Here is a 12,862-nt window from a genome sequence, read left to right as displayed (position 1 = left end):
CAAATCCTACTATGCCCCCATGCTTACTGTGTGGCAGTGGGGAAATTGCTTAATTTCTCTGAGTCTTGTTTTCCACCCTGAAAAGTTGCTATAAACATTTCATACATTTCCGGGCATGGAGGTACACACCTTTAATCCCAGCACTTGGGAGGCAGAGGCAGGCAGAGCTTTGAGTCTGAGGCCAGCCTGGTCTACATAGTGAGTTCCAGGCTGGCCTGAGGCTACAGGAAGACCCTGTCTCAAAAAGACAAAAGAAAAATTCAACTTTTTTCTAGTCTAAAAAGCCACTTTTGTTTACTTAGAATTTATTATCTTTGTTTATGTGTATATGTGTGTGTGCTTGTGTGAGGTTATATGTACCTCATGTGTATTCTGAGGCCAGAGGACATTTGATCTGAAATTGGAGTTACAAGTGGTTATGAGTCACCTGATATGGATAATTGGAACCAAACCTAGGTCCTTGCAAGAGCAATAATCCCTCTTAATTGCTGAACCATCTGTCCAGCCCAGAGCCCCTATTTACTTGTTTTTATTGTTGTTTATTTATTTGTTTTTGAGACAGGGTCTCCCTGCAGCCTCAGGTGACCTGGAACTTGATGTAGACCAGGCTGGCCTTGAACTAACAGAGATTCACCTGCCTCTGCCTCCTAAGTGCTGAGAATTAAAGGTGCTTGTACCTGGCCCCTATTTTCTTATTTTTATTTTGTACACATGTGTGTGAGTTTGTGCCATGTGTGTGCAGTACCTGCAGAGCTCAGAAGAGGGCCTCAGATCACTGGAATGGAACTAGACTTACAGGAGCTGTAAAGTGGGTGCTGGTAACTGAACCAGTTCCTCTGTTGGAGGAGCCAGTGCTTTTAACACTGAGCTATCTCTCCAAACCCCACTGAAAAATTTTTTTTACCTTTTTTTTTCATTGTGTGTGCTAAGACCTGTGTGTAGGTGTCAGAGGAAAACTGGCAAGAGTCTGTTCTCTCCCTAACATGTGCTAGGGACCAAATCAGGTCATCAGACTTGGTGGCAAGCGCCTTTACCCACTGAGCCATCTTATTGGCCCTTATTTTCCATTTTAAAATGTATCATGTACTAAGAAGAAAGCGTAGAAGTCAAGTTCCCACACACTGAACCCACCTGTGTAACCACAGTTGTTTCTGTCACCCGGATGTGCTCCCCAACAAGGCACTACTGCCTCAAAAGGCAACAACAGTTCTGAATTCTGCTGAACATTACTAACCCTGTTCTAGAACCTTATGGGGGAAAAAAATTGTCCCATTCAGCATGACACTTTGATTTTTCAATCGTATCTCAATATTTCATACCTTCCATTGAAGAATGAAAAAAATGTTTTTGTTTCCTGAGACAGGGTCTGATGTATCCCAGGCAGCCTTAAACTACCTGTCCTCTTTCCTCCACTTCCCAAGTGCTGGGATCACAAGTGTGCCTTTATGCCTGGCTATAAAAACTTTTTAAAATTATTTATTTATTTATTTATTATTTATTTATTTATTTTTGTCTTTTTTGAGACAGGGTCTCCTTGTAGTCCAAGCTGTTCTGGAACTCACTATGTACACCAGGCTGGCCTTGAACTCAGAGATCCACCTGCCTCTGCCTCCCGAGTGCTGGGATTGAAGGCGTGCGCCACCATGCCCGGCTTATTTATTTTTATTTTATGTTTATGTGTATAGCTGTTTCATCTGCATGTGTGTACGTGTGTGCAATACCTGCAAAGGCCAGAAGATGGTGATGGATCTCCTGGAACTGGAGTTATAGGTGGTTGTGAGCCACCATGTGGGTGCTGGGACTGGAACCTGGGTCCTCTGCAAGAGCAGACCATGCTCTTGATTGCTGAGTCATTTCTCCAGCCCTACCGAACATTTTGTGGATGGATCTCATTATATAGCTCAGGCTAGACTGAGAGTTATGACCATCCTACCTCAGCCTCCACTTTATTTAGTTTTGACTATTGTGTGAAGTAGTATCTCATAGATGCTTTAGTATTTATTACCTGAGCAATGTCAGTGATCTACTTTGGGTATATATGTGTGTGTACATGTGCTTGTGTGCACATGGCAGTTAAAAGTTTGACTTAAAATGTCTTTCTCAGAGCCAGGTGTGGTAGCACATGTCTTTAATCCCAGCACTCAGGAGGCAGAGGCAGGCGGATCTCTGTGAATTAGAGGCCAGCCTGGTCTTCATAGCAAATCCAGGCCAGCCCTGACTACTGGGAGAGCCTGTCTCAAAAATAGACCAAAAAGAAAAGATGTCTTTCACAATTATTCACATGTGTTTAAGTCCACCCGTGTTGTGCGGTGCCCCCAGAGGTCAGAAGAAGGCATCAGATCCCCTGGAACTGGAGCTACAGATGGTTGTTAACAACCATGTGGGTGTTGGGAATCGAACCCAGGTCCTCTGCAAGAGCAGTCAGAGCTCTTACCTGTTGAGCCATCTCTCCAGCCCCGACATCTTATTTCTTTTAATATTTTTATTACATTTATTTATATGTGTGTGTATGTAGGCACATGGGCCATGGCATATGTGTGTGGGAATCAGTTCTCTCCTTCCACCATGTGGGCCCTGGGAATTGAACTCAGGTTGTCAAAGCTTGGTGGCATGCACCTTTACCTGCTGAGCCATTTACTCAGCCCTCTCCACTTTAATTTAATTATTTATTTATTTATTTATTTATTTATTTATTTATTTATTTTTGTGCATGTTTGTAGGTGCACCTGTGTTATGCAATGCCCGTAGAGGCCAGGAGAGGGCATCAGAGTCCCTTGGAACTGGAGTTATGCATTTAGCCACTTTGGGTTCTGTGATTCGAACTTGGGTCTTCTGGAAGAACAGCCAATGCTCTTTTTTAAAAAATATTTCATTTATTATTTTTATTTTATGTGTATGAGTGTATTGTATCCATGTATGTGAGTGCTCCCATGTCGTGCAATGTTGAGGAGGTGTCGTGCAATACCGGCGGAGGGCAGAAGAGGCTGTCAGATCTCCTGGGACTGGAGTTACGGACAGTTGTTACCTGTCATGTGGGTGCTGGGATTTGAACCTGGGTCTTCTGCAAGAACAACCAGTGTTCTTAACCACTGAGCCATCTCTCCAGCCCCTATTACTTTACTTTTAGGCAGAGTCTCTCACTGAATCGGGAGCTCACCAGTTCAGCTAGACTGGCTAGCCAAGGAGCCCCAGGGATCCTCCTGTCTCCACCTCCCCTGTGCTGGGGTTACAGGTACATGTTGCTGCTCCACACTGGGCTTGACGTCATTCCCTCCTCTCCCCTCCCCTGCCCTCCTCTGCCCTCCTCTCCCCTCCCCTCCCCTCCCTTTTTTCCATCCTTATCTCACACTTACAGAGATATATGCCCGCCTCTGCCTCCTAAGTGTTGGGATTAAAGGATTAAAGCTTGTGCCACCATCACACCTGCCTGCCACCTTATTTTTTGTTTCTAGTTTGGTTTTTTGAGACAGGGTCTCCCTGTAGCCCCAGCTGTCCCGGAACTCACTATGTAGACCAGGCTGGCCTCGAACTCACAGAGATCTGCCTGCCTCTGCCACATGCTGGTATTTACCACCTTACATTCTGCCTCAAAGCTTTTATTCCCGCCTGATTGATGTCCTCAATCTCTCAAATGCATGAAAAAAAAAAAAAAATTGACACCCAGCACACCTTTAATCCCAGCACTTGGGAGGCAGAGGCAGGTGGATCTCTGTGAGTTCAAGGCCAGCCTGGTCTACATAGTGAGTTCCAGGACAGCTGGGGCTGCAGGGAGACCCTGTCTCAAAAAGACCAAAAAAAAAAAAAAAAAAACCCCACCTTTTTTTCAATCTCCTGGCACAACAATCAGCGCTCAATAGGGGTGGGTGATGGGCGAATCCAATCGGAGCACGGAGCACATGCCAAACCGGTCTCCCACAGGGGCAAAAAAAATTGCGGCCCCACCCTTCCCGGGCCTGGGCCGCAAGAGACCACGCCCCCTCCGGAGCGGGGCTGCTATTGGCGGGTGTACCTGGGGGCGGAGCTAGACCGGGCGAGGGGCGGGACCTGCGGCTCTGAGTCTCCCGGCCACCCCCTTGCTGGGGTCGCGCTGGCTGGAGACGCCCCTCCCTGCTCTGCGTGACCATGGAGGACGATCGGAAGGACGGAGCCTATGGTAGGAGTCACCTGCGACCTGAGGTGACTGGGAAGGGGTAGATCTCGAGGAGGGGTACATTTGACACCTTAAAACAAAAGCACCGCGGCTGCAAGTCAGGGATCCCCTCCAACCTCCATCCTCGGGCCTCTGCATCCAGCCCCAAGCATCCTGCTCCAACTTGGGGCAACCCCTTCTGTGGCCTCCCGGGGAGACTCAAGATCCATCCCCCCATCACACACCTTCCTCCTGGATGTTGGGCCGGGGCCGTACGGCGCATGCTCCTCCCGTGGAGGTCCCGTTATCTGGGCTACTCAGATGGAGGGGGAGGGGGAGGGGAGGTGCAGTGATCACGGCTGAGGTGAGGGATACAAAACAGGGTCCCAACCTCTGCCAAAGCCCCCGGCTCTCCTGACCCCTTTGTCCTCGGCGTCCACCTCCCCACATCCCCTGTTCCTTGCATCCAAAAGCTGCGCTCTCAAGCTTCGGGCTAGATGGGAAACTGAGGCAAGGCTGAACAGACTGGTATCCTAGGTGTGTGGGAGCCTGCGGGGTCTGGATCAGCCTGTGGGAAGGGCGGAAACCAGGGTGCCTCCAGCGAGGGAAAAGCAGAAAGCTATTCGGAAACTTTCCCTAACCTGTACAGTTGGTCGCAGGTGCCTGTCATTTGACAGGGGGCGCTTCCAGGCGACTGAGCCACCCCTCTCCCGCCCGCAGCGTGAGCCCCTGAGGACCGCCTTAGCCACTTCGCGCCGTGAGTGGGTCCAGGATGCGGCTTGCCCACCCCCGGGTTCCCACGGGCCGGCTGTCCTACTCTGTGTCTCCTTCCTCATCTCTATTTCGGGTTTAATTTGGCCCAAGACTCAAGTGGCATGGCTCTGTTGTCCTCTTCCCTCCCCCAGCCCCCATCTAATGTGACAGGAACTTCCTGGAAACTGCCAGACTCTAGAGTCTTGAGGAGGGGGCCGGAAACGGTTCAAAAATAACGAGAAAAACGAGAAAAGCAAGGAGGTTATCTCTGAGCTTCTTTCTTCGCCCCTAGGGACTGTGGGTTTAGGAGACCAAACAGTCGGCAGATGGGAGAGACTAGGACCCACCCTGCCCAGCCTAAAGAAAGGTAACAGACCTAGCCTGATAGGGACCTCCGTGGCTGCTGGAAGCTGCCAGGCCCAGACCTCCATAGGGCCTCCTTGGCTCAAGTCCCAAGCTCTGGGCCTGTTCTTGCTGTTCAACTTTTGGGTGTGGCTAGTTGTCTCTGATGTGGGAGTCTGGGAGCCTGGGTAGGGTGTTTAGCACCCAGGCGAATCTTTGGTCTGCGTGGTCTGTTCGGAATAAGAATGGGGCGGAGTGAACAAGGATGAGTTAACCAGCCTTGAATTTCACCAAAAGATGGGGCTGGGTTTTGTTTTGTAGTGTGCGGTGCTGGGGAAGGAACCCCGGGCTTTGCGCATGCTCAGTAAACTGTGACCGCGAAATCTAGGACCCTGGCTCCTGTCAAGCCAGAACTGCAACCTATGGTGTTTCACGTGCTTAGAAAGCACTGGCGGGAAATGGATTCCAGGGCCACGCCCAAGTTCATCAGTCCCTGGGACTGGAGCTCAAGACTTCACACTTAAGAAGTGCTGGTATCGGGGCGTGGTGGTGCACGCCTTAAACCCCAGCACTCAGGAGGCAGAGGCAGGCGGATCTCTGTGAGTTCAAGGCCAGCCTGGTCTACATAGTGAGTTCCAGGACAGCTGGGACTACAGGGAGACCCTATCTCAAAAAGATCAAAAAAATAAAAAATTAAAATTAAAAAAAGAGATGTCAGGCATGGTGGCATATGCCTTTAGTCCCAGCACTCGGGAGGCAGGCAGAGGCAGGCAGATCTCTGTGCGTTCCAGGCCAGGTGGGACTATAAAGTGAGACCTTGTCTCAAGAAAACGAAACAAAGCAGCGCTGGGGCTCCAACGGCTTTGAGCCTTCACCGCCCCCCTTCCAACCCGGAAAGTATTGCACATCCTCAGTAAGCCGGGCCTTTCTTGCACATTCTCAGCAGGTGACTGGAACCCAAGGCTTGGTGCATTCTGTTATGACACACACCCCCTCTTCCCCAGGTCCCCAAGAATTTGTGGATTCTCTCACAAGCAGAAGCCTGACTATGGAAATAGGCAGGACCAGGCAGAAAATCTTTAGACCACAGGGAGAAGAAAATAGGTGGTTTGATGTGAGGCAAAGGACAGGACACGTGTGGAGGAACCACCAGGGTCTATTTTAAGAGAAGAAGGCTGGATGTGTGCAGCCTGAGGTGGGATGATTAGAGACTAGTGTGCTCCAGGTAGAAGGAACAGCAATCAAACTACATGCTTGCTTAATTACTGTGAAGGAGGACCACATGGCTCCATCAACCACATACACATCCACCTTCTCCAGGCAGACCACCTGGCATAAATGTTTGCTGTGGAACTTCCTTCCTTCCTTCCCTCCTTCCCTCCTTCCCAGCACCCGCATGGCAGCACCCACATGGCAGCTACAAACTGTCCTTAACTCCAGTTCGGGGGGAATCTGAAGCCCTCTTCTGATCTCCCGCGGCTTTGCACATCACAGGTAAACTCTCATACATGCAGGCAATACACTTGTACACAAAAAATAAAAATAAATAAAAATATTTTTAAATGTAATTTATTTTGATTTTATGTGTATGAGTGTTTTGCTTGCATATATGTAATTGCACCATGTGCATGCACTACCCTTGAAGGCTAGAAGAGAGTGTCGGATCCCCTGGAACTGGAGTTACACATGGTTGTTAGCCTCCATGTGGGTGCTAGGAACTGAATCTAGGTCCTTGGCAAGAGCAGCCAGTGCCCTTAACCACTCAGCCATCTCTCCAGAACCACTGCTCCTCTGCTTTTTTGAGACAGGTTGTCATGTAGCACAGCTGTCCTTAAACTCACTGCATAGCTAAAGATGACCTTGAACTTCTGATCCTCCTGTGGATTATAGGTGTGCCTCACCATGCTTGGGCTATGTAGTACTAGGGCTGGAGCCTGGAGCTTTGTGCATGCTAGGCCAGCGCTCTACCCACTGAACCCCTGCCCAGTGTCAGCTTTTTCTTGGGGATGATGTATAACCTACCTTTAATGGCTTCTTCTTGATGACTGTGATAATAGAGGATGGCTTCTGAGAGACCTAGCCTCAAATTGAGACTTGGCTGTGTGACTCTGGATGAATGGATAACCTCTCTGAATCTGTATTCTTATGCATAAGGCCAGGTGAACCTATGTTTTTTTGTTTATTTTGAGTCAGGGTCTCATGAAGCCCCAGGTGGCCTGGAGCTCACTATGTAGACCAGGGTGGCCTCCATCTCACAGAGATCCACCTGCATCTGCCTCCTAAAGGCTGGGACTAAAGGCATTTGTCACCATGCTGGGCCTTGGACCAACATTTTCTACCATGTCTGGTAAGGCCTGTGTGCTCAAGTAGCCCCTGGCACTGGTGGCATGGAGCACATGGCTGGTTCTGAGCTAATGGATGAACAAGCCTGTGGGAGGCACAGTCAGGGAGGCCTGGGCAGGGCAGGAAGCTCCTTTCCCAGCAGAAAACAGGATTTCTGAAAGAATTCAACTGCTCCAAGGGAAAGGGAAACGGCTCGGGCCTGGTCGGTGTCCAAAATGGCATAGCATCCTTCTCAGCCCAACCCTAAGAAGCTTCTAGAACCCAAACAATAGACTAGCCAGAGAGGAAAACCAGGGGAAAAAATTAGTGGTCCTTTAAAAAGCAGATTTCTTGGGTGGGCTGAGGATGTGGCTCAGTTGGTAGAGTGCTTACCAAGCACTCATTAATCTCTGGGTTCCATCCCCAGTACCACACAAACCTGGCATGGTGTCATCCCAGTTCTCAGGAGGGTGGAGGCTAGAGGATCAGAAGTTCAAGGTCATCCTCCAATACATGAGTTTGAGGCTAGCCTAGACTACATGAGACCCTGCCTCAGAAAAACAACAGGGTTGGGAAGATGGCTAAATGGAAAAAGGTGCTTGCTGACAGGCCTGACAACCTGAGTTCAATCCATCAGGACCCACATGGTGGAAAGAGAAAAAATTCTTGCAAGTTGTTCTCTGACCTCCACACAAACACTGTGGTCTGTGTGTACCCATATACAAACATATATAGATACACCCACAAAATAGTGTAATTTTAAAAATTAAAAAAGAAAACATATTTCTTGATATTATTCACTAGAAAATCTAACATTGCTTATATTAAACACTGGTTATTTGATTAAAAAATGTTAGGGTGTGGTGACAAGCATTAATTCCAGCACTCAGGAGGCAGTGGCAGGCAATCAGGGCCAGCCTAGTCTACATAGCAAGGCCAGCTGGGGATACATAATGAAATCTTGTCTCAAATGAAATAATAAAATAAAATAAAACCCATTAAATAGAAATAAGCTCTGAATTGCATGGAAGATTTTCGGCTCTCCATATGAAAGAACATTTTATGACCCATGTGTCAGATGTTCCCACCCCAAAGGCAATGCAGTTAAAGAATCACCTTTGAGAACTCTCTAGTTATTTCTGTGTTTCTGCCTGGCATCTGGCTCAGGTTTTTTCCTTAAATTTTTTTACATTTTTAAATTTTATTTACTTTTTGTGTTAGTGTGCGTGTGTGTGTGTACGTGCGTATGTGTGCATGCATGTGTGCATGCTTTTTACCCCCAGCCTTTTAGGTGGGTGCTAGGTTCAGAACTGAGGTCCTCACACTTGCAGAGTAAGGTCTTTAGCCCTAAGCCAGCTATCTCTCTGGGCCCTCCCATCCTTCTAATAGTACTTCTCCCATATGAAATACTATATAGCTTTGCCGGGCTTGGTGGCGCTCACCTTTAATCCTAGCTCTAGGGAGGCAGAGGCAGGCAGATCTCTGTGAGCTGAAGGCCAGCCTGGTCTACATAGTGAGTTCCAGACTAGCTGGGGCTACAGGGAGACCCTGCCTCAAAAAGACCAAAATAAATAAATAAATAAAAAAGACCAAGGAATAATTTAAAAAAAAACAAAACTATGTAGTCTTGTCAAAGGGTGAAACAGGTCCCTGTATCCGAAAAGGAACAACATGTAATTTTGTCACTCTGTGAAATAACAAGGAAGGAAGGAAGACTAGAAGTGTGGAAGAGACGCCAGCCCGGGGTGCAGCTATGTGGTAAGAGCGTGTGATAGGCCCTGGGTTCTATCCCAGCACTGAAACTGAAGAGACTGTGGAATAGAAAGTCACACGTTTGTTGGGTCTGTAGATGAAGAAAATGAAAAAGGAAATAGTCACCCCAGGAGGAAGTGGGGTTGCCAGGCCTACAGGTGACTGAAAGATTGACGGTTTCTACAATGCGTGGTCTCACATGCCTTTGATCCCAGCCTTTAATCCCAGCACTTGGAAGGCAGAGGCAGACTGATCTCTGTGAGTCGGAGGCCAGCCTGGTCTACATAGTGAGTACCAGGCCAGCCAGGGTTATGTAGTAAGACTCTCAAAAAAAAAAAGAGTGGTTCTTTTTTCATTTGAATTGAAAAGTGTTTGTGTATGTGTATGTGTATGTGTGTGCGTGTGCGTGTGTGTGCGCGCATGTGTGTGTATGTGTGTGTGTCTTAAGCCAATGAAGCCCTCATATGCTGTATACAGCCAGACTGGCTTTGAACGCCTCTTCCTCCTGCCTTCACCTCCCAAGTCCTGGGATTTTAAGTATGTATCACACCCTTAAAGAAAACTGACTCTTTCTCTCCCAGCAGCTATTAGATGCACTAACTCCTTGGTTGGGTGGGAGTTTGTGCCCACCTACCTTTCTAGAATGGGATGTTGTCTGGCTTGAGTTTATGTGGGTCTTGTGCTTGCTGTCACCATTGCTGTGAGTTCATAGGTACAACTGTCCTGCTGTCTGGAAAACTCTGTTTCCCTGTGGTCATCTACAACCTCTGCCTCTTCCACAATGATCCCCAAACCTTGGGAGGAGAGGTGATACAGGCGTCCAATTTAGGGCTGAGCACTTCCCAGTCTCTTACTCTTAGCACATTTACCAGCCTCTCTGTTAATGCCCATCTGTTGCAAGAAGAACTTCTCTGGTGAGAATTGAGAGATGGGTAAAGCAGTAAGCCATTAAGAGTCATGTTAATATTGGGGCTGAAGAGAGCACAGCAGTTAAGAACACTGACTGTTCTTATAGAAGACTGGAGTTTGAATCCCAGCACCCACATAGCAGTTGACAACTGTCCGTAACTCCAGTTCTAGGGGATCCAACAGTGTCTTCTGTCCTCCACGGGCACTGCACGACACAGTGCACTCACCTACATGCAGGCAATACACGAATACACATAAAATAAAAAATAATAGCCGGGCGTGGTGGTGTACGCCTGTAGTCCCAGCACTTGGGAGGCAGAGGCAGGCAAATCTCTGTGAGTTCAAGGCCTGCCTGGTCTACACAGTGAGTTCCAGTCCAGCTGGCGCTACAGGGAGACCCTGTCTCACAAAGACCAAATAAAATAAAATAATAATAATAAAATAGTCATGTTAATATTATGTCTGTTTAGTGGAATATTAGTAGCAGGATCCCCCCTAGGGCCAGTGACCTATCTAGCCACAAGTTCTTGGCCCTTATAAATTACTTTTTTACCTATTTATTATATTTGTGAGGCGGGGTGCATGTACCATAGCCTTTGTGTGGAAGTCAGATGACAGCTTTCTCTTCTTCCACCCTGTGGGTCCCAGTGATCAAACCCAGGCTGTCAGTGTTAGATTTTTGGAAAATAAAAGGAAAGATAGTAAAATAGGAGACAAGAAACCAGAGCCAGACCTGCAACAGGCAAGGAATAGATCTGCCTTTATTCAAGGAAGAAACAGGAGAGGTAGAGGCTGACCGCGGGAACCAGGCATCTACAACTAGACAAAGAAAACGGGGGTGTTTATACCAGGGTTGTGGGACACAGCTGACTTAGTGGGGAGCTGAGTTAGTGCCCAAGCTTGGTGTCCTTGGAGTGACTGAGGGTCTCCTTCTCAAGATTATTTCCCCAGAAACTGGCAGGCAGGTTATCTATGGCCCTAGAGGGGACAGGTGGGCTCCACAAACACTTTCTCTCAGGCTTGGGAGTGACCAGCTGATAAGGGGTGAGCACAGCCAGGCTTGAGCAAGGCCAGGCTGCCACTTAAGGGTCAGTTAGACACTTTAAGGGATTTATGGCTTTCCCTAATGAGGCTTGTGGTTCCTCTGTAATTCACACATTCTGTCAGTCAGGCTTGGCAGCAAGCACCTTTACCCACTGAGCCATCTCACCAGCCCTTTATTTTTCTTTTTGAAACAGGGTGTCATGTAGCCCAGGCTAACCTGGAACTCCTGATCCTCTTCTCTCAATCTCCTGAGTGCTAGGATCACAGGCTCTCAGTTCATGGGGTACTGGGGATAGAACTCAGGCTTCACGCACTTGGCCAGGATCTAGAATTTGTGGGGACTGGGTGTCAGTTGATGTCCTGTAAAAGCATTAAACCTGGTTAAACCTGAAGTGCCTGCGTAAGTTCTCTTATCACTCAAGCCTGGGTTCTTGGATGGACTAGCCTAGCTTGACACCAAGAGCCATGTACCTCACTCTGGAAGTTTTCACAATAGCTACCCCTTTCTGTGCCTACTACTATGGCCTCTCTTGTAGATCTTTGATTTTTTTTTTTGTTTGTTTGTTTTGTTTTGAGATGGGGCAACCCTGTAGCCCCAGCTGGCCTGGAAGTCACTGTGTAGACCAGGCTGGCCTTGATCTTACAGAGAGCCACTGTCTCTGCCTCCCATTAAAGGTGTACACCACCATGCCCAACTTGATTTTTAAATTTTTATTTTATGTGTATATTTTGCCTATGTATATAAGTGCAGCCCTCTCATGTAATGCCTGTGGAGGCCAGAAAAGGGCATTAGATCCCATGACACTGGAGTTATAGACCATTGTTAGCTGCCTTGTAGGTGCTAGGAACCAAACCCAGGTCCTCTGCAAGAGCAGCCAGTGCTCTTAACTGCTGAGTCCTCTCTAGTCCTACAGTTACAAGTTTTAACCCAAGATACAGGCCTTTATCTGGCTCTAATCTTGCCAGTAGAAATCTCAGGCACATAGTGAGAATTGGTATGCTCTGTGTTTTTGGTTTTGACATGCTAAGGATGGAACCCAGTTCCACTGTCCTGCTAAGCAAATGCTCTTCTGTAAAACCATGTCCCACATCCTCTCACTAGTGGATTCTAGGAGAGGCACTACCTGTTTTTACTCTTTTTATTTTAGACAGGGTCTCACTAAATTGGCAAGGCTCGTCTTTTTTTTTTTTTTTTTTTACAGGGTCTCCCTGTAGCCCCAGCTGTCCTAGAACTATGTAGACCAGGCTGGACTTGAACTCACCAGAGATCTGCCTGCCTCTGCCTCCCGAGTGCTGGGATTAAAGGCATGTGCTACCATGTCTGACTCTTTTTTTCCTTTTTTAAAAAGAGAAATATTTTGGCTCACTGTTCAAGGTATGGTCCATCATATCAGGGAAGGTGGAGCAGGGGAAGGAGCTAGAAGCACTTGGTCATGTGGCAGTCACACTGAGGTAACAATCAAGACTTTATCAAGGCTGGCCATGAATTCACTCTGTAGCCAAGGCCTGACATTGCCACTCTCCCTCTCCAGTAGCTAGGACCTGTGCCACCAGACCAGTTCTCTCTTATAAAGCTACCAGGACTAAACACCCTGGTGACCAGCTCTTTTC

At 47.9% G+C, this 12,862-nt stretch overlaps 2 protein-coding genes across 3 annotated transcripts in view; one reads left to right on the top strand and one right to left on the bottom strand.

Moving 5' to 3' along the window:
• Positions 1-3,922, bottom strand: part of Ap1m2 (adaptor related protein complex 1 subunit mu 2) — a 29,542-nt gene extending 25,620 nt beyond the window's left edge. Inside the window, exon 1 of the mRNA XM_008850032.3 lies at positions 3,817-3,922. The gene's annotated coding sequence lies outside the window, so the exon portion shown is untranslated. The remainder of the gene's footprint in view (positions 1-3,816) is intronic.
• A 98-nt stretch (positions 3,923-4,020) lies between these two features.
• The window catches only part of Slc44a2 (solute carrier family 44 member 2), a 33,636-nt gene continuing 24,794 nt past the window's right edge, over positions 4,021-12,862 (top strand). The window contains exon 1 of one of the 2 annotated variants that reach the window (XM_008850026.3): positions 4,021-4,153. In XM_008850026.3, the coding sequence (XP_008848248.1) occupies positions 4,123-4,153 (31 nt within the window). In that variant the 5' untranslated portion in view covers positions 4,021-4,122. Of the gene's footprint in view, positions 4,177-12,862 lie in introns of both variants that reach the window. The other variant, XM_017802448.2, reaches the window with a different exon arrangement.

Source organism: Nannospalax galili, unplaced genomic scaffold (assembly GCF_000622305.1).
Source record: "Nannospalax galili isolate Female #2095 unplaced genomic scaffold, S.galili_v1.0 scaffold1685, whole genome shotgun sequence".
NCBI classification, from domain to species: domain Eukaryota; kingdom Metazoa; phylum Chordata; class Mammalia; order Rodentia; family Spalacidae; genus Nannospalax; species Nannospalax galili.
Note: the sequence above shows the minus strand (reverse complement) of the source record. Positions and strands in the feature narration are given on the sequence as shown.